Source organism: Bufo gargarizans, chromosome 4 (genome assembly GCF_014858855.1).
Source record: "Bufo gargarizans isolate SCDJY-AF-19 chromosome 4, ASM1485885v1, whole genome shotgun sequence".
Taxonomy (NCBI): Eukaryota; Metazoa; Chordata; class Amphibia; order Anura; family Bufonidae; genus Bufo; species Bufo gargarizans.
The window spans coordinates 379,992,440-380,013,327 of record NC_058083.1 but is presented as its reverse complement, the minus strand read 5'-3'; the positions used below and the strand labels follow the sequence as shown (position 1 = coordinate 380,013,327).

Below are 20,888 nucleotides of genomic sequence, written 5' to 3'. Positions count from 1 at the left end.
TTGTTAACTCAGGTGAAAATGTTGACGAACACAAGGCTGGAGATCATTATGTTAGGCTGATTGGGTTAAAATGGCAGACTTGACCTGTTAAAAGGAGGGTGATGCTTGAAATCATTGTTCTTCCATTGTTAACCATGGTGGCCTGCAAAGAAACCCGTGCAGCCATCATTGCGTTGCATAAAAATGGCTTCACAGGCAAGGATATTGTGGCTACTAAGATTGCACCCCAATCAACAATTTTATAGGATCATCAAGAACTTCAAGTAAAGAGGTTCAATTCTTGTTAAGAAGGCTTCAGGGCGTCCAAGAAAGTCCAGCAAGTGCCAGGATAGTCTCCTAAAGAGGATTCAGCTGCGGGATCGGAGTGCCACCAGTGCAGAGCTTGCTCAGGAATGGCAGCAGGCAGGTGTGAGCGCATCTGCACGCACAGTGAGGCGAAGACTTTTGTAAGATGGCCTGGTGTCAAGAAGGCCAGCAAAGAAGCCACTTCTCTCTAAAAAAAACATCAGGGACAGATTGATCTTCTGCAGAAAGTATGGTGAATGGACTACTGAGGACTGGGGCAAAGTCATATTCTCAGATGAAGCCTCTTTCTGATTGTTTGGGGCATCTAGAAAAAGGCTTGTCCGGAGAAGAAAAGGTGAGCGTTACCATCAGTCCTGTGTCATGCCAACAGTAAAGCATCCTGAGACCATTCATGTGTGGGGTTGCTTCTCATCCAGGGGAGTGGGCTCACTCACAATTTTGCCCCAAAACACAGTCATGAATAAAGAATGGTACCAAAACACCCTCCAACAGCAACTTCTTCCAACAATCCAACAACAGTTTGATGAAGAACAATGAATTTTCCAGCACGATGGCGCACCGTGCCATAAGGCAAAAGTGATAACTAAGTGGCTCGGGGACCAAAACGTTGACATTTTGGGTCCATGGCCTGGAAACTCCCCAGATCTTAATCCCATTGAGAACTTGTGGTCAATCCTCAAGAGGCGGATGGACAAACAAAAACCCACTAATTCTGACAAACTCCAAGAAGTGATTATGAAAGAATGGGTTGCTATCAGTCAGGAATTGGCCCAGAAGTTGATTGAGAGCACGCCCAGTCGAATTGCAGAGGTCCTGAAAAAGAAGGGCCAACACTGCAAATACGGACTCTTTGCATAAATGTCATGTAATTGTCCATAAAAGCCTTTGAAACGCATGAAGTGCGTGTAATTATATTTCACTACATCATAGAAACAACTGAAACAAAGATCTAAAAGCAGTTTAGCAGCAAACTTTTTGAAAACTAATATTTGTGTCATTCTCAAAACTTTTGGCCACGACTGTACTTGTAGGGTTGTTGCGGGTATCGAAATTTCGATACCCAATCGATACTTTTGTCCCGGTATCGATACGATACCGGGATTTCCGTTTTTTCGATACTGGGCTGCGCTTCTGCGCAGTCTAGTATCTCTGAACATGAGCGCGCTGCTATCGGCGCGCTCATGTTCTCTCTCAGCAGCACGGGGAGAAGGAAGCTGTCCTCCCTCCCCCTGTGCTGCTGCTGCCGCTGCCACCAATGAGAAGCGAGGGGCGGAGGAGGGGCGGCAATGAGAAGCGAGGGGCGGAGGAGGGGCAGCGCCGGCAATGAGAAGCGAGGGGCGGAGGAGGGGCAGCGCCGGCAATGAGAAGCGAGGGGCGGAGGAGGGGCGGCGCCGGCAATGAGAAGAGAGGGGCGGAGGAGGGGCAGCGCCGGCAATGAGAAGCGAGGGGCGGAGGAGGGGCAGCGCCGGCAATGAGAAGCGAGGGGCGGAGGAGGGGCAGCGCCGGCAATGAGAAGCGAGGGGCGGAGGAGGGGCAGCGCCGGCAATGAGAAGAGAGGGGCGGAGGAGGGGCGGGCGCACTGCGCCACCAATGATAGGATTATTTCAACACAGAGCTGCGCCCAGCGATGCCCCAGCACTCACCATTAGTCCTGGGCGCCGCTCCGTTCGCCTGCAGTGCCCCATTACTGTCTCCTCTCCTGCTCCACATGCTGCTGATTACTATCGGAGCGATGGGAGGAGACATCAGCTTCACTAGTAGGCGTTCCTTCTCCCTGCGCTGCGATTGGACAGCGCTACAGCCAGAGAGAAGGAACGCCCACTAGTGAATCTGATGTCTCCTCCCATCGCTCCGATAGTAATCAGCAGCATGTGGAGCAGGACAGGAGACAGTAATGGAGCACTGCAGGCGAACGGAGCGGCGCCCAGGACTAATGGTGAGTGCTGGGACATTGCTGGGCGCCGCTCTGTGTGGCCTGATAGTGAAAGTCTGGACTCATATACAGTAGTCAGTCTTTAACACATACAGGAGGCGGGTGCCGGCAGCAGAATCGCATTGCCGGCACCCTGCCCCTGACAGGGAGCTGCGATCAGCGGCAGTTAACTGCCGCTGATCTGCCAGTACCCGCCTCCTGTATAAAGAGGTAGTTATCATTGCCCCCCCCCCCCCCCTCAACCCACCCATCCCATTAAAATCATTGGTGGCACAGTGTGCCGGCCCCTCTCAACCCCCCAGTATTAAAATCATTGGTGGCAGTGGCCACAGGGACCTCTTCTCCCCCCCCCCCCCCTCATTGGTGGTGCAGTGGCAGCTTCTGATCGGAGCCCCAGCTGTGTAAGCCTGGGGCTCCGATCGGTTACCATGGCAGCCAGGACGCTACAGAAGCCCTGGTTGCCATGGTAACATCCCTGATGCTGTGTGCACAGAGCAGCAGGGACAGTGTGGAGTCCTATTCACCCTAATAGAGATCTATCAGGCTGAATAGGAAAAGGGATGAAAGATCCCAGGTTCTAGCCCCTAAGGGGAAAATAGTCATTAAATAAAAAGTGTAAAAAAAACAAACAAAAAACACTAAAATATGAAGTATAAATCACCCCCTTTTCCCAATTTCACATATAAAATATTTAAATAATAAACATATTACATCGCCACGTCAGAAAAGTCCAAACTATTAAAATATATAAAAAAAAATCTAGGTGGTGAATGCCGGAACAGAAAAAATAAAATAAAAACTGCGCGATTCGCCATTTTTAAAAATGAGGAATGCACGTGGCTTTTTTTGTTTATTTTTTTCGCGTGGTATCGAATGGTATCGAGTATCGCAATACTTTTTCATGGTATCGAAACCGAATCAAAAAATTGGTATCGCAACAACTCTATGTACTTGTATTACAAATACACCATTCCAATGCGCACTGGTTGGGCCTAAAAGGCACAATAACCACCTAAGTGGACAGACACGTTTATCCTGTGATCACTTACAAGCTTACAGAGAGGGAAAATGGACAAATTACCTGCCAAACGTCCCAGTCCACCATTTCCAAGACCTGCATCTTCTTCTATCTCCTCCAGCTCTTCCATGTCCAGCCCCAGCTGTGAGAAAATGAAAAAGTAAAGATCTAAACTGTGTTCAATACGGTTCATGGTCTACAGCAGAAGTCTCTAACCCACCTGAAGCTCTCCAGATGTTGAAAAACTACATGTCCCACCATACTTTGATAGCTTGAGATATAGTTTCACGACAGCTGGATAGACAGAAGTTGGAGACTGTCAAAACTTTTGAATATAAAATTATATATAGACTTTGATATCCTGATATCTGTGCTGAATGTCAGCCATCTTTCCTTGTCTTATTTTAAAAAAGGGCAAGGGGAGTTTAATATCCTTTGGACTTAGAATCCCTAACTTCAGATTAACGATCTGTAAGGAAGTGTTGACACAGTTTGGTCTTGTAAGAAGAAGATTTGGACAGATTCAATAAGAGGCATTTACTCAGATAAGGGAATAAGCTGAGTTTTGATTTATTCCCAGTGAGTAAAAAGAATATAATTTTACAACATATTGTAAGGTTTATTTGAATAATCACGTAAAAGGTTTTTTATGGTTTTAATATGTGTATTATATAACTAAGAGTATGGTTATTACAGATATATTAATTTAATGTTTGTCAAGGCTGAGGATGGGGAAAACCCTCAGCCGTGCGATGCCTGACGATGGTAGCCACGACTCGGCCAGGAAGACAGAATTAGGGAGCAGGTCACCTCCTAAAGCTTCCCTAATCTGATCCTAACTCCTAACGACATGAGTCGACCTTGAAGGTAGGAGGACTCGGGTCCCTAAGCTAGGAGCTGGGTAGACTACCTGTTCCTCCTGGACATGGAGAAAGAGGAGCCTAAAATGGCCAAGCTGTAAATAAGGGGAAACCAATACAACGTATGGCAATGGCAGGTACGTGGAAACTAAAACCTCACCAACCTGCCACAGACACACAGCCTGGAACCCATGTACAAGTGCTGTTGTCCACTACAACAGAAAGGACACAGCACACACCACACATAATACGGGAAACCAGGAAACCATAAGGTGCAATAAACAAGCAACCAAATACACATCTACATAACATCACACAAGGTATTATTTATGACCAGAAGGGTGGCCCCCACTGGCAGTTGGTATTAGAGACCAGGCTGGAGTACTCCTCAGACATCAGGTCTCAACTGAGGCTTTAAAGCCCATGTAGCCACACCCACACTCAGACACACCCAGTGCACACACACTAGGAAGGAATTAACCCTTCTCACACCAGGGAAGGGAAGGGAAGACAACCACTTAAAGGGGAAAGTGCACACAAAACACGTAACACCTCGTGCACACCGATAAAAGGCACACCTATAAAGAGAGGTTGCCAGGTGCAACCGCATGCACATTGCAGCAAGCTGCCTAGCACAGCTCAGGCTGCTTTGCTTCCACATAAACAATGTTGCCAGCGGCAACCACAGGGGAGGCAACATACTTCAGCCCTCACCTGTGATTGACAAGAAAACCAAGACCGCAGGCAACTTCATGCGGTTGAGGAGTCACGACCATGACCATGGTCGTGACAATGTTAGAATTGAGGTAGAAATTCCTAGGTAATTTAGGAGTACTATGTCGGAGAATAGTATAAAGTTAATGATCTCTTTCTTAGATTTCTTGAAGGAGAATTGTGGATATAGGTGATCATAAACAAACCTTGTAACTTTACCAAACAATGACCAAGAGTGATAAAACTAGACCAATCCCATTTTTGAATCAGATAAAAAGGGAGCATCAGCTCTTTGAGGGAGTGCTCTGAGAATAATCGTCCTAATCTCCATCTAATCCACTTACCTGAGGGGATCATCCATCCAACCATGTATCCAATTGACTACCTATCCAGCTATTGGTGGCAGCCATCTTGAAACCACACCGTGATAGAAGATAGGACTTGTGGAATCATAGTACTGAACCTTGAAACTGATTTCTACTCGCTGATACATTGGTATAGTATTAAATTGCCTATAGTTTGTAAGAGATTTATTATAATATATATATATATATATATATATATATATATATATATATATATATATATATTTGTGGCCGCGGCCACGGTCAGTAAGGTGACAGGAAGGGGCCCTAACAGTGGCTGGTGTGTGCCTGGAGCCACTGGACGTGGGCCTGCCTAAAAGAGGGCCAACCCTAGGAAGAGTAGAGAAAAGGGGGGGGGGGGGGAGTGCGTGTAGCCGAGCATGGTGAAGGGAACTGGCCGTGGGGGTTTAAGAAGGGAGACCTGGCCCCGCCCACAAATACAGGCTGCATGCAGCCTTAACTACTTGTGGCCGCGGCCACGGTCAGTAAGGTGACAGCAAGGGGCCCTAACAGTGGCTGGTGTGTGCCTGGAGCCACGGGACGTGGGCCTGCCTAAAAGAGGGCCAAAAGACACTGGGTAGGGGAAGCGCTGTCATTTAATGCATGTTTAATACATGTTTACAAAGCCAAGGAACGGAATACTTGACGGGTTTCAGTTAGCGGATCCAGAATGTACCGGGAGAAACAGGCAGATCTCCACCTACCCATGTGACGAATGACGTGCGGAGGCGTCCCGTGCTTGGAAGCTGCCGAGGCGGCTCCGATGCGGAAGGAATGTCCAGATATTGTTTTGGGGTCCACCCCTAACCCTGCGACCAGGGATCTGATGTGTGAGATGAACTGTGGCGTGGATAGGGGTTTCCCTTGGAATGGAAGCAAAGGAGACTCGGGATCTGGAGATGTTATGTTATGTTACTAAGTCCTTGTATAGCGCTCTAGAGGAACTCAATCCGATCGAAGCGCTTGTCGACGGCTATATTGGTGGGCCCCTACGTCATCCTACACAAAAAGCCAGGTCTTAACCAACTTCCTAAATTCCAGGTAATTTGATGTTGTTCTAATGTGTTCTGGGAGGGAGTTCCAGATCTTGGGGGCCAATACTGAGAAACGTTTGTCCCCCCTTGTCTTGAGGCGGGTTCTTGGCACCGACAGAAGGGAGGCTGAGGTGGATCTCAGTCCTCTAGGAGGATGGTGACGTGTTATCTTTTTTTGCAGGTAGATGGGACCTGTTTGGTAGAGAGCTTTGTGTGTTAAGCAGCACAGCTTAAACTGCACTCTCTCTTTCACTGGGAGCCAGTGGAATTCCCTGCGTGCTTTTGTGACAGAATCTGTCCAGTCTAGTTTCTTGATAAGCCGGATGGCTCTGTTTTGACAGTGTTGCAGAGCTCCCAGATCTTTCTCTGGCAGCCCCGCATACATTGCATTACCATAGTCCAGGTGGGAGTTGACTAGAGCTCCCACCACGACCTGTCTGCATGTGTTGGGGAGAAACGGTAGGGCTTTTTTTTAGAAGGAATAGGGCGAAGTTTGCTTTCCATATTACTTCTTTAATCTGGGGACGGAGGCTCATTTCTTGATCCAAGATTATCCCCAGACTCTTTCCTTGTGTGGCGATGGCAACGTTTTCCCCAAAGATAGACGAGGCGGCAGCCTCAGGTGTTTTATGTAGTGCAATAAGCTCAGTCTTGGTCGGGTTGAGTTTGAGGTGGTTATGTGCTAGCCAGTTCCTGGCCTTATTTAGTCCTTCTTGCGTGAGCTTGTAGTCATCAGCGGATTTCGATACTCTCAAAAGGATCTGTGTATCGTCCGCATAAGACTCATAGCTGATGTTATACTCCTTCAGAATAGCGAGCAGAGGTCGAACATATATGTTAAAGAGTAATGGCGAGAGGGGAGATCCCTGAGGGACTCCCCACTCCACCTTCTCAACTGGGGAAAAGAATGAGCCCAGTTTGACTCTCTGAGTTCTGTTTTTCAGAAAGGAGTCAAACCAGGCAAGTCCGTGGCTATCTACTCCGATGTCAGCTTTTAATCTATTTAGGAGGATGGGATGACTGATAGTGTCTGATTGCGTGGAGTCTAGGAGACGTCGGAGCACCAGAACCGGACACCAGGCGTTTTTGGACTCAAAGAAGCGAATTTGTATGGGAGGACCGGTTTGGGATGTCTTGGTGGAAGGAAGGCTTAACACCAGGTGATCCTGGCTCCAGGATAGTTGCTTCTTTTTCAGGAAGGTCGCCCTTTGGGAAGAAACTGAGAATTCTCCTGGGCGTAGGAAGCCGTAGAAGCTTAAATACATTGCGGCCTTGATGACCAGACTAAAGGAAGGGCCAAAAGGGTTGCCATCTAGGGTTGCTGACAGCTGCCTGAATAGTTTGCCGGAGACCGGCCGTCGGGAAGGAGTTGAGTCCTTACTGCTTTTCTCAATGCCCCTGAGTGTGGCCTTGACGGCTTGAGATGTGAAAGCCGAGCGAAACTATGGATTCTGCAGAACTAAGAAATGTTGCGCCCCGGCTAGGTACAAACGGATGGTGTTGGGTGCCAGCTTGAGGTTGACATGGCAATGGGCCATGAAAGCCATGATGTAGGAAATGAAGGCTGTATCTTGTTGGGGATGGTCCCTGGAAAATTTCAGAAAGAGGTTCCAACCTGTGCTGTAATTGCGGGCCGTGTTAATGGAGAGGGATCGGTGCATGAGGTCCTTGGCGGTTGCCAGCAGAGACCTCAATCCAACATCAGGTTGCTGAAGCCGGGAATCCGGGCCCCGGTCTGGTCTGCTACTGGACATACCTGAAAGAATGTTTGAAAGTTGAATCGGGATAAGGCATCGGCTGCCGTGTTGCTGACACCTGGAATATGGGAACATGAGAAATGGAAGTTATTGATCATGGACAGCCAGACCAGTTTGCGCAAAAGGGACATGATCTTGGCAGACTTGGCTCGGCCTTTGGAGATGATGTCCACCAAGTCTTGACTGTCTGAAATGAACATGACACTGGAATTAGCCCAGAGGTGACCCCAGACAGTGGCGGCTGCCACGATGGGATAAAATTCCAGAAATGGAGATGAACTGAGGGCCTGAGGGTCAGAACTGACCTGAGGCGGCCATGGACCAGCTAACCAGTGGGACCTGAAGATGGCAGCGAACCCCCGGGACGCCGCGGCATCAGAAAACACCCTGGCAGAGGACTGGGTGCAGGATGGGACGAACAGGCTAACCCCGTTCCAGGCTGAAAGAAAGCGGTCCCACATGCGCAAGTCTGCCATGGCAGCCCTGTCCAAGTGGACAATGCTGTTGGGTTCTGAGGCTGCAGGGAGGAGCGAGAGCAGGCGAGAAATAAAGGCCCTGCCCTTGGGCATCACCCTAAGGCAAAATTTAATCTACCCAGAATGGACTGTAGCTCGACCATAGTCACCTGGGAAGAGGTGATGGCCCCTGCAACGACTTCTCGGATTTGGGACAACTTTGCTTCCGGAAGCCTGGCTTCCATCCTGTCGGAATCCAGGACAATACCCAGGAAGGTGATGGAAGTGGCCGGCCCCGAGGTCTTGCCCTGCGATATTGGGATGTGAAGGGCGGCAAAGAGCTCCAGGAGTGAGTGCAGCCCGGATGGCTGGCATAGCGGAGGTTCAATGAGGAGAAAGTCGTCCAGATAGTGGATGACCGCTGGGGCGCTGCCGTGATGGATCAGAATCCAGTGTAGAGCCTGCGCCAGTTGGTCGAACAACCATGGGCTGCTTTTAGAGCCGAACGTCAACCGGTTGGCAAAATAGAACCTGCTCTCCCATTGTATACCATAGAATTGCCATAGATGTGGGGCGATTGGCAGCAGTTTGAAAGCGTCCTCTATGTCAGTTTTAGACAACCAGGCGCCTTTCCCAGCCCTAAGGATGAGAGCAATGGCTTAGTCGATGGACGCATATCTCATGGCAAACTCTTCAGAAGGAATTAATGAGTTGATGCTGGGGATGACGGAATCATGGGGGGCTGAGAGATCGTAGATCAAGCGTTTTTTATTTGAATCCTTTTTTGACACCACTCCTATGGGGCTGATCCGCCAGCGAGAAAATGGAATCAGGTTGAAAGGGCCCAGGAGGAACACTTTCTCAACCTCCGAGTTCAGGAGCTCCTGAACAGCGACAGGATCTGACCTGGCTGACTGCAGATTGTCGCACCCCCAGTTGGAATGGGGGAGCGCCACCAACCCTGTGTCGAAGCCGAAGCAGAGGCCAGAGATCAGGGAGTCCACAAATCCCGGAACCGGATGTTCCCGTAACAGGAGGGCCAGGAGATCAATGTTACAATCAGCTAGTCATAGGCGCTTGGACGACCTTTTGGGACACGTGGACCTAGGGTGTGCCCTGAAGCAGATGGAGCAGATGTGCAGGGCCCTGCAGCCACTGAAGAGACAAGAACCGAAGTTAAAGTTATTACATACTTGGCTGTTGCCAAGATAGACGATGGGTCTGCCTAACTTGTCAGTGGAGGAGGGGCTGCGGGAGACCCCGGAGGGGCCTGGGGTGACCCTGTCTGGTTGGGCCGTGGCCGTTTGAGGACACCACTCTGTTGAATGAAAAATCGACTGACAAGTCGAACAGGAGGGGGCCCGGAGACCGGCGAAATGCCGGCAGAACAACTCCATATCCAGAGTAGCCCAGTTGACGGAGAACTGGAACTGGGTCAGCGCGGCGGCGGCCTTGGCTGAAAAGGAGCGGTGGTAATCATAAAAGGCCGTACCGCCGTACTTGTGCCCAAGATCAGTAACCCTGTATAGATACGTGTCCAGCTCCTCCCAGCGAGCTGGGTAGGCGGAGCAGATCACGTCTCTATACAGGCTAAAGGCCAACACGAACTCTGGGACAGAGAGCTTGCGGTTGAGACGGGCATCCTTGGCCCGAAGGACCACCGATATTTCCCCGCAGTCGAATGTCTTATTGTCGGCGGCATCATGGGACGCAATCAGAATGGAAGCTAGATTCACGTCCTTTTCTGCCAAGATGTCTTTCCTGATGTTGTCCGGCACGAAGTGTGCTGGTGCCACCACGGGAGCTGCCGGGTTCGTACCTGGAGCCGGTAGCTGATACAGAGGGGGATCGGTGAGAGGGACCACCGCCTGGGATGACGACGGTGTTCTAGACTCCAAGTCCACCACCCTGGTCCTGATGTCGGCAACGGATGAGGCGAGAGAATCCATGGAGGCCTGTAACTGCACCAAGGACTGCTGGATGGATGGGGTTGGAGTGGAAACAAGGAACAGAGTGGTGTCTGGAAAGCCAGAAGGAGGAGTCGTGGACTGTGGCGAGAAGGAGGCCTGGACGTTCCAGGGTGAGTGGCGAGGAGTGACCTGAACGCTTCAGGTTGGGGGTGTGAGTAGAGTTGCCTGAGCGCTGCAGGCTTACATAGGACAGGGAAGACACCTGACGTACAGGCTAATGATAGCAATGACGGCTGAACGCAGCGAGCTTAAAGAGAACAGGGACGAGACCATGAAGTTTCGGGCAAAGGTAGACAGGGAAGATTCCTGAACGTTTCAGGACAAAAATGGACAGAGAAGACACCTGAACGCTTCAGGCTAAAATGGACAGAGAAGACACCTGAACGCTTCAGGTTAGGACGTACAGAGAAGACACCTGAACGCTTCAGGCTAAGACGTACAGAGAAGACACCTGAACGCTTCAGGCTAAGCAGGACAGAAACATCCCCTGAACGTCTCAGGGGAGGTAGTACGGAATGCTGGCAAGAGGAACTGCGGGGTGCAGCCCTGAATTACCTACCTGAAAAACCCTCAAGCTTGAGAATTCCCTCGAGTGGCCGGCAGGGACCTTCCGCAGAGCCTGTAGAAAATTACAGACGTCAGGCGGTCGAGACATGATACGGCGGGGACCACGAACACTACGGGAACCTGGGAAAGGAACACAAATGTGAGAGTTTGACTGAGTGAGGCCCGGGCCTGCTGGGTCCGGGGAAAAGTAGGGCCGTGTAGCCAGGTATGAGCGCCGGAGGATGGAAGCAGCAAGGGCCGGAACCCCCGCGAAGGCCAGGCTGGAAGGGCGCAGGACTGCGTGATGGTGCGTGGCTGGCAGGAGCGTTGAAAAGGGCCCCAGGGGCCACTGGTCCGAACCTGGGTGGGCGCAGAGGCGGGGGAGCCTGCGCCAAGGACCGACCTGTCTACGTGCGGGTGGCAAGGTGGTGAGACACAGGAGCAAGGTTAAAGAGAACTAAGCGATTCTTAGAAAGCAAAACTGGGAAATGAGGACTGACATCACACAGATGTTAGGAACCTGGTATCTAGGGGCACAGACAACTCTACCGAGATAGTGATGCTATAAGGAAATTGTGGTGGGGCGGCTCACTAAAGCCCAAAAAATTGAATAAGGTGCTCAATCCAAACAAAGCGTACCCGGCTCTTGTGGTGAGAATTAAGGATTAGGATAGAGGGATGGCACTCTAATCATAGGTAGTGTATGGAAAATAAATATTTATTATGAGCTGGCTGGTTGTGCCAGGAAACAATGATAAAAAGAGTCTAAAATACAATGAGTAAAACTGATTTTACAAACTTAATGGAAAATGGAGATAAAAAATTTCGGAATTTCACTTTTTTGCCAGATTTTTCCATTTTAATCAATTTTTTTTCCACTGACAAAGCAAGGGTTAACAGCCAAACAAAACTCAATATTTATTGCCCTGATTGTGTATTTTACAGAAACACCCCATATGTGGTTATAAACTGCTTTACGGTCACACGGCATTGTGCATAAGGAAAGGAACGCCATACGGTTTTTGGAAAGCAGATTTTACTGGGATAATTTTAAGCTGCCATGTCACATTTTAAGACCCCCTGATGCACCCCTAGAGTAGAAACTCCCAAAAAATGACCCCTTATTTTGGAAACTACGGGATAATGTGGCAGTTTTGTTGGTACTATTTTAGGGTACATATGATTTTTGGTTGCTCTATATTACACTTTTTGCGAGGCACCGTTTTCATTTTTTGTCATTTACAATGTTTATCTGACAGGTTAGATCATGTGGTATTTTTATGGAGCAGGTTGTTAAAGAAGCAACAATACCATAATAATTACATAATAAAGAATTTTTGAAAAAATATGTTTTTTTTGTGTCTCCATATTCTGAAAGCCATATATATATTTTCTTTGGGGCGACTGTCTTATGGAGGGGCTCATTTTTTTGGTATGAGTGACGGTTTGATTGGTACTATTTTAGGGCGCATATGACTTTTTGATCGCTTGCTATTACACTTTTTGTGATGTAAGGCGACAAAAAAAATTGGTTTTTTACACCGTTTTAATTTTATTTTTTTATGATGTTCACCTGAGGGGTTAGGTCATGTGATATTTTTATACAGCAGGTTGTTATGGACGTGTCAATACCTAATATATCTACATTTTGTTTTATTTATCTAAGTTTTACACAATAATATCATTTTTCAAACAAAAACTTAAAAAATCATGTTTTAGTGTCTCCTGGTCTGAGAGCCATAGTTTTTTTTATTTTTTAGGTGATTGTCTTAGGTAGGATATCATTTTTGAGGGATGAGATGACGGTTTGATTGGCAATTTTTTGGGGTGCGTATGACTTTTTGATCGCTTGCTATTTTACTTTTTATAATGTAAGGTAACAAAAAATGGCTTTTTCTACACCGTTTCTATTTTTACGGTGTTCACCTGAGGGGTTAGGTCATGTGGTATTTTTATAGAGCAGGTTACGGACACGGCGATACCCAATATGTCTACTTTTTTTATTTTTACATTTAACACAATATAAAGCATTTTTAAAAACAGAAAAAATCATGTTTTAGTGTCTCCATAGGCTGAGAGCCATAGTTTTTTTTTATTTTTTGGGTGATTGTCTTAGGTAAGGGCTCATTTTCTTGCGGGATGGGGTGATGGTTAGATTGGTACTATTTTGGGGGGCATACGCCTTTTTGATGGCTTGGTGTTGCACTTTTAGTGATGTAAGGTGACAAAGGTTAGCACAGGTTTTGTTAGCACAGATATCATTACATTTTTTTGACGGTGTTCACCTGAGGGGTTAGGTCATGTGATGTTTTTATAGAGCCGTTCGATACCTAATATGTCTACCTTTCTTTTTTTCCCTATTTTCATTTTACTTGAAACGTTTAATTTTTTATTTTTTTTACTTTATTTTTTTTACTTCTTTTTTCACTTTATTTTTTTGTCCCACTATGGGACAGGGTCTGATCCGTGTTTCAATACAGCACAATACATCTGTATTGTGCTGTATTAAACGGTCAGTGTCTTACAATGTAAGACGCTAACAGTTGCCTAGGAGACCCAGCCTAGCTGGCAGTCCCGATGCCTGTTTAAGGCACGGAGCTGCCATAGCAACCCTCGGTTCCCCCGTCACTGCAGCACAGGCATGTGCCGCGGTCAGCGCTGAACGTGGCACGTGCAATGGTTAACGCGCTAGCATCAGTGTTTTCATCGATGCCGGAGCATACAGCAGGGGTCTGGCCATCAGTGACTGCCAGACACCTGCAGCTGGGATCAGAGTGCCGTAGCTGTACGGCGCTGGGATTTGTGACCCTGTTTCTAGCGCCGTACATGTACAGCGCTGATATCCTACAGGTCAAGCAATTCTGCTTTTTTCCAATAAGCAGCATATAGCCCTACATAACTACTGTATATTCTAATATAACAGCATTATAGGTTATCAGTATCTGGTCTGTGGGAGTCCGACACCCGTGCCCCCTGCCGGTCAGCTCCTTAAGAAAACACCGGCTCTCCTGTGAGCACAGCGGCCTTGTCACAGCTTTCCAAGCACAGCGCCTGACATTGTAGTTCTTTTCCCAATAGCTGAGTGCAGTAGCAATGATGATGATGGTAGCCCTGGAATCACTCTCTAAACACTTTGCAATCTTTACAAGATAACAAGTACAGAATAGCAGCCTATGGTTAACTCCTTCTGCAGTTCCCCAGGCTGAGGGGTGCAGATCTCAGATCCGGATGGCTAGTCCGTATCAAAGTGTGGCGGGTGCCGGAGGCATTTAACTCTTTCCACAGCATTAAAGTCTTTAACGCCATAAATGAGTGGTATCTTACTGTCTGAATCCAGTGCACGGCTTTGGTGGTTCTAGACATTCTATGGTGGTGTCTCCTGGATGAGGTTTTTCTCTCTGGGCCTACTTTGCAGGAACCCTCTCTCACACTTCTAGCCTGTAGCTTCTCTCAGCTAACACTCACTAACTAGGAGGCGGGATAAGTCCATCATTCTGGTAACCTAACCAAGTCTGCCAGTGTTAACTATATACTGGCCATACATTGCCAATATGTATATATAGTGGAAAAATAAATAACATTTAATTAACAGAAGCAAGAGAAGTAACATTAAATTAACCCTTCGCAGTGTTCATCTAGGGCACTGCAATAGGTCATTTTCACATGATATCTGCATTAAAGGCATGCGATTCTGCCAGTCAGTACTCTGCTCTCTACTAGGCAAGAACCCTGAAACAGCTGTCTACAGATGGTATGTGCTAATTTGCATCCTTTTATTCCCTATAGATACCTTGAATATAAGTCTCTGTACACCAGTCGGGTCTCTTTAATGAGAACCAATACCCCTCCTTATGGCATTGATAGTTATAGTCTTATGGGAAAAGATTGAGCAAAAGTTGCATTGCATTCAATAAAATTTCAGCAAATTCTGGACTCTGAAGTCAAGGAGCTAGTCCTATCAGTGATTAGGAGCTATCCGTGTAATCAAAGCTATACATGTAAGCTTGTCACCTATAGGACCACCTTCTTAACTAGACCAGAATAAGCAGGACTATGCTGCTTGCAGATTACACTGCATTTGCATGGTAACGGGTTCCCTTTAAAGGGCATCTGTCACCACATACTAGTAGGTAAAACCGTCAGCTGCTGTAGATCAGTTCTTGCCTTGAAGTCACGCGGCCCATGCACTGTATGGGCATTGAGACCACCAGGCGCTCCTTCCCTGTACAACGCATGCACTGAATGAGCTCCTGTGAGACTTCAGGGCTAGGCCTGAATATGATTTCAACTGCCTGGCCTGTCTGAGCCAATGTTATGGGCCCCCAGAGCGTTTAGCTTGGGGGACACATGGGGCAATAGCACCATTAATTTAGTTAGGTAGGCCCCCCCCCCCCTTTTTTTTTTCTGTGTCTCTCCTTTCCTGCTCTTTTATTTCAGATTTTACCTCAAGATTGAATTGTGGACCGGTTCCAGCTGGTTTGAGTAGATCTTCTGAAGAAGCTGTAGCTCCACGGCTGATTGGCTGACACTGTTGCTGTGGGAGAATACCGGGTACTGATTTGTTGCCCTGCTTTTGGCGGGAAGCATTTCTCCTTTAAATTGTGGGGGTTACTGGCGCTTCTGGGTCAGTTTGAAGAGGACCGGATCGTCGCCCCGCCCTCCCTCCCTTATTATGTTTTCTTATCTGTCGCTTTGCTTTATTAGAGGGGCTGAGTTTCTGAGTGGATTTTAGTATTTATCTAGTGGTTTGATGGTTCGTTAAATTATGACGGTTGTGTTTTTTAATTATTTATTAAATTTATTATGGCTTTTACCCTTAATAAAGCATTGTGGCCATTTTATTCCAACGAAGAAGTTGTTGTGTGTTTATTTTTAGCGGTAAGTTATAGCAATGTAGAAAGGTGTCATTTGCCTCCATGGTTGGGGCATGGCATAGCAGACAGCGGAGCCTCTGGGTGCAACGGCACTGCCCTCATTGCACCTAGGATGTAATTTGCATACCAGAAATAGTCTTTTTTACACCGGACTGCTGGCACATATAGAGATGACAGATAAAAGTATCTGCCAGCCATTTTACCTACTGGTATGCAATGACTTTAAGATCAAATGTTACTCACCCTCCATATCAACATACTGTAGGTCATGTGAAGAAAACATTATAAATGCTGCCCGTTAGTCCTGGACCTTCTGTTTTCTAATATTATGTTACTGCGAGATTAAAGACGGCCAACCTGGAAGTAACAGGATCTGTACAATGTACAATGGCAGGACTGTGAACGTGCAGCTTGAGGTGACCTCACACAGGAAACCGGAGAGCAGAGGCCTGACAGATCCCTCAAGCTGTCTGCACCATCCACTGCGCACACATTATTGATAACCCAACATATCCGTAAACTTTCCTTCCTTAACCCTTCATCTGCTTGGGACAGACCAAGCACCAATGTAAAGCTGCAGCAAGTCCAGCTTCAGAGAAAAGGAGAAACAAAATGCTGAAGCCTCGGCTTAACCTAGTTCTCAATATGCCATTCCTGCTGGCAGCTGAAGGATTACCCGTCTTTAAAAATATATTGTAGTCCATTTTAAATATGTATGCCTATTTCAGACAAAGAATATAGAATATAGGACAATGTCATGTAATCTGAGACCGTACTAGCATCCCACCCCTGGAGAAAACAATATACCAATAGAAGAATTATTGGAGTAACTATAAAACGTCATCAAAATAAGGCCCCACATACATTACATTATTTTTTGTCCGCATCTGATCTGTATTTTTGGCGGGTCGTATGCGGACCCATTCGGTTCATAAGGGCTGCAAAAGAAGCGGACAGCACACCATGTGCTGTCTGCATCAGTATGTCCGTTCTGCATGTCTCTCTGACTGAAGTAGATTTAAGTTTTTTTTTTGCCAGGAAACCGGTGTAAAAGGTTAGATAATTTGCCAGGGCTGATGGACCCGCGACTGCCCATTGTTAAAGGGGTTGTGTCACTTCAGCAAGTGGCATTTATCATGTAGAGAAAGTTAATACAAGGCACTTACAAATGGATTGTGATTGTTATTACATGGGGAATGCATGAAGTTATTAAAACTGGCCCTTGGAAATCCCAGTATGCGTTGAATGTGGATTTCCTTTCAGGTGTTTTCACACAGACTTCAGAAATATGTAAAATGGAAAGTAAAACACGTTAAAAAAAATAAGGAGTTCTAAAAAAAAATATTATAATTTTTAAAAGCTTCATGGTAATTTTTGACACGCACCCTACTACAGCTAAACTCCTTGGCTGTTCGCAATCTATGAGGTCTTTTTAATTAGATTTGCTAATGTTTTAATGATAGGGTTAAAGCTGTGTGATGGTAAGTAAAGAGAACCAGTTAGCTGGAAATACACTGGAAAACAATAACCAACTTCAGTCCGTCCTGTTTAGAAAGTCAAGTCACAGCTAAAGAGCAAAAAACTTGGCAGCAAAAAGCTATTTCCTTCCAGGCACTAAAATATTATAACAAAGGAGCAAAACCGAGCTAAACGCCAAACCTACGTCTAGACAGAGACAAACAACTGTGCACTGGGAAGGAGTAAATGTATGTAAAAGTAATGTATATAAAAGTAGGCTTGGAAGTTTTTATAGTCCTACGTTAAACATGCTGGCCGGAGATGCTCAGGCTGAGGAGATCCATCACCCTTGTGGGTAGCAGATGTCTAGTACATGACCAAAATATACATGCTGTCTGCCTATTTATCATGTTATCCCCTAAATGGTAACCCAATGGATGTCTAGCCCAATGGTTGTCCAAAAAGAGAATTTTGTGAAAGCTAAGGTGGCCATACACATTTCATGAGTGTGAGCAGAACCCAGCAAATTTGGTGGGACCATCCAACCCTCTAACATGTATGGAGCCTGTCTACTCTCCCCAGACAGCGACTGTTTTGGCAAGGCATGTTTGTCCTGGACAGTACGGGCAGCTTGCAACCACTGTATCCATCATTACAGTTTTTAAGTTATTATACTTTCTAATATACATACTGGAAAAAATGTGAACCCGGTGGACAGGATTTGTCATGATCCGTTTCTTACCTTTTTACAATGAAATAAAGAAAGCATTTAATACTGATTCTTTATATTTATTTAAAGGGATTCTGTCATGAGAAATTGGTCCTATAAGCTAAACATATGGCGATGTCCCTTGTAAAACACTGAATCCTAAAGTGAGTTTATCAAATGCCCCTGTGGCTCTATATTTATAAAAAAGAGGTTTATATCACCTGTCAATCACTTCGAAATGTGTCCAAGGGGACGTCTCATGGTGAAAGGTGCCCGGCTGCATCTATCTCGTTTAGGTGCCCAGCGCCGCCTTCAATGCTGAAATCGCCGCCCTCCCTTTCTTTCGATCCGCCTACCTCAGCTCAGTGCAACGCCGCCTCTCGTACGTCCGCTCGATTCAGCCAGATCCCGCGCGTGCGCACTAGGTATAACCTGATGCGCCCGTGCGGACTACTGGCAGCGGCCTCGTTTAGCCAAGTGCGCATGCGCTGGCCGGCGCACTTCGCTCGAACCTCCACTGACTGCCCTATTACAGGCTGTATGGGTGCAGCCGGGCACCTTTCACCATGAGACGTCCCCTTGGACACATTTCGAAGTGATTGACAGGTGATATAAACCTCTTTTTTATAAATATAGAGCCACAGGGGCATTTGATAAACTCACTTTAGGATTCAGTGTTTTACAAGGGACATCGCCATATGTTTCGCTTATAGGACCAATTTCTCATGACAGAATCCCTTTAAGGTGTGAAGCGGCTTTTATTATGTCATTCCTTAGGACTGATCTGTCAAAATGGGCCACAAATCCAGGGTCCTGCTTTTAACCACACCTGATGCATCCCCTTTAAGTAAGCTGCTGAGGATGACTAGGGAAAGTCAAACAGTAGTCTGAACAGCGGAATCCACAAAGTATCTAGCGGTCACACTGTAAAAGTATCTAGCGGTCATAATCTCATTGATCATGAGAACGGGGGTCCCATGTCCCTACTGGATGAAGTGGTGGTCGCACATGCACACTTCTCCTCTGTTCATTCTCTATGGGACTCATAGAAATGGCCGAGCACTGTACTTGGCTATCATTGAAAGTCCCATAGAGAATGAATAGAGTTTGTTTCTATCTTGGGACAATCCGATTAAGACTCTGATGCAAGAAGCTGGCAAAGTCTAAGCACTTTTACATTTGAATAATACATCAATCATGTCTTATGGTTATGTTTGCCCTTCACAAGCTCCTAATGGAGCACATAAGAAGCAAACACTCCATAAAAGACGGCAACATAATGCTCATAGTGAAAGGTCTTTAGCTCCGAGCAAGCCGAAAACAATACAAGCTTTATGTGACAGTCACAAGCTTATTTATTTCCTTAAAAAATAGTTCACGGGTGAATTAAAGGGGAGTCTACATGGATAGTCTACATGCTTCCCCTATGGCAAACATTAGCTGACATGAGGGTAGTCTAAGGCTACTTTCACACTAGCGGCAGCCTTCTCGGGCAGCTGTTCCAGCGGGTGAATAGCCTGCCGGATCCGGGCTGCCGTTAGCGCACGCGTGCCGCCGGAGGTCCACTCCGGCCCCACTGACTATAATGGGGGCGGGCCGGAGTTCCGGCGACAGCGCGGCAAACATGCCGAGAGGCGGCCGGAATAAAACTACCGGAGAAGGCTGCCGCTAGTGTGAAAGTAGCCTAAGTCTAATGTTTTCATATTGATTCAACCTGCACGGGTCTGACACTGTGCCCCTGTATCAACCATTTCAGGCTGGAGGTAGACGAATGGGAAATCCAGAAAAATGCCTGCCCCCATGATCATTACCCTATCACACGTATCTTCACTTCTGAGAATTTTCAGAAACATTTACATATGGACATGACCGTGCTAGTTTGTTCTTTGCCCTTTTCGAGAATTTCAGACAAACATTCTCCTATTTAAAGGGGAATTCCCATCTGATAACTTTAAAAATAAAAATTGGGTTGCGGAGGACAAAAACAACAAATGGTGAGGACTCGCCTTATCGATCCCCCGCCGCTGCAGCTCGGACTCTGTGCCAGTTCTGGCTCCTCTCCACACCGACGCGTACATATACACAGATACATATCATACATGTATATCTCCTGCAATGCATACCTGATATATAGCCTCATCACAAGCATGCTGGAGACCCAAATTCAGCATGGTGTTCTGCAGAGTACGTCCCATGTAGAATTCCAGAGAGAGGTAATATATACGCTATAGAGATAAAAACAGATGCTGGTTAGAACATATACAATACTGATTAATGTATACATATATGACAAGATACGAAACACACAAAACATTCTCAGAGCACATGGAACCAGGAGGAAAGAGTAAGATTAGGGATAATCTTTGTCCGACGGCAGGTTTTGGTTCTGTTTGTTAAACTATATGGACAGGCAATCCCACTCTTTATGTAATAAATGTGTATTGTGGCTTGAACAAAGGGGCATTATGGCTGAATGGGGCCCCCATAGATGAAGCGTGCAGTCAGCTGATGCCGCTCAGAGGGAAAAAATGATGAAGAAAGGTCATTTTCATTTGTGTATGTTACTTCCTATTGGATCAATGGACTGTTAGCTACCACAGAGTTACTCACCAGTGCCACCCCAAGCCAAAACGTGCATCGGGGTGGACACTGGATCACTTTTGGGTAGCGGACTAGCTACCATGGAAGCAGATGCTTCGGGGGCCCTAACTCAGGAAGGGGTGCTCCTAGTGCAAGCACTGGCATTACTCACCGCTCCCTGGTCTTCTCTGGGCGCCTGCACTGAACTAAGTCCTGGCAGGGAACAGCTTGAGGGCGGGATATAGTGTGTGCAGGAGCGCACTATGACCTGACGCTGTGTGATATTCGGTCACAGTGTAGTGCGTGACT

General features: G+C 46.8%; 1 protein-coding gene across 2 annotated transcripts in view; it reads right to left on the bottom strand.

The window, feature by feature from the left end:
- The window catches only part of PYGB (glycogen phosphorylase B), a 93,902-nt gene that overhangs the window by 47,612 nt on the left and 25,402 nt on the right, over positions 1 to 20,888 (bottom strand). For both annotated transcript variants that reach the window (XM_044289680.1, XM_044289681.1), the window contains exons 2-3: positions 20,123 to 20,224; positions 3,321 to 3,399 (exon numbers count right to left, since the gene is read on the bottom strand). In XM_044289680.1, the coding sequence (XP_044145615.1) occupies positions 3,321 to 3,399; positions 20,123 to 20,224 (181 nt within the window). The remainder of the gene's footprint in view (positions 1 to 3,320; positions 3,400 to 20,122; positions 20,225 to 20,888) is intronic.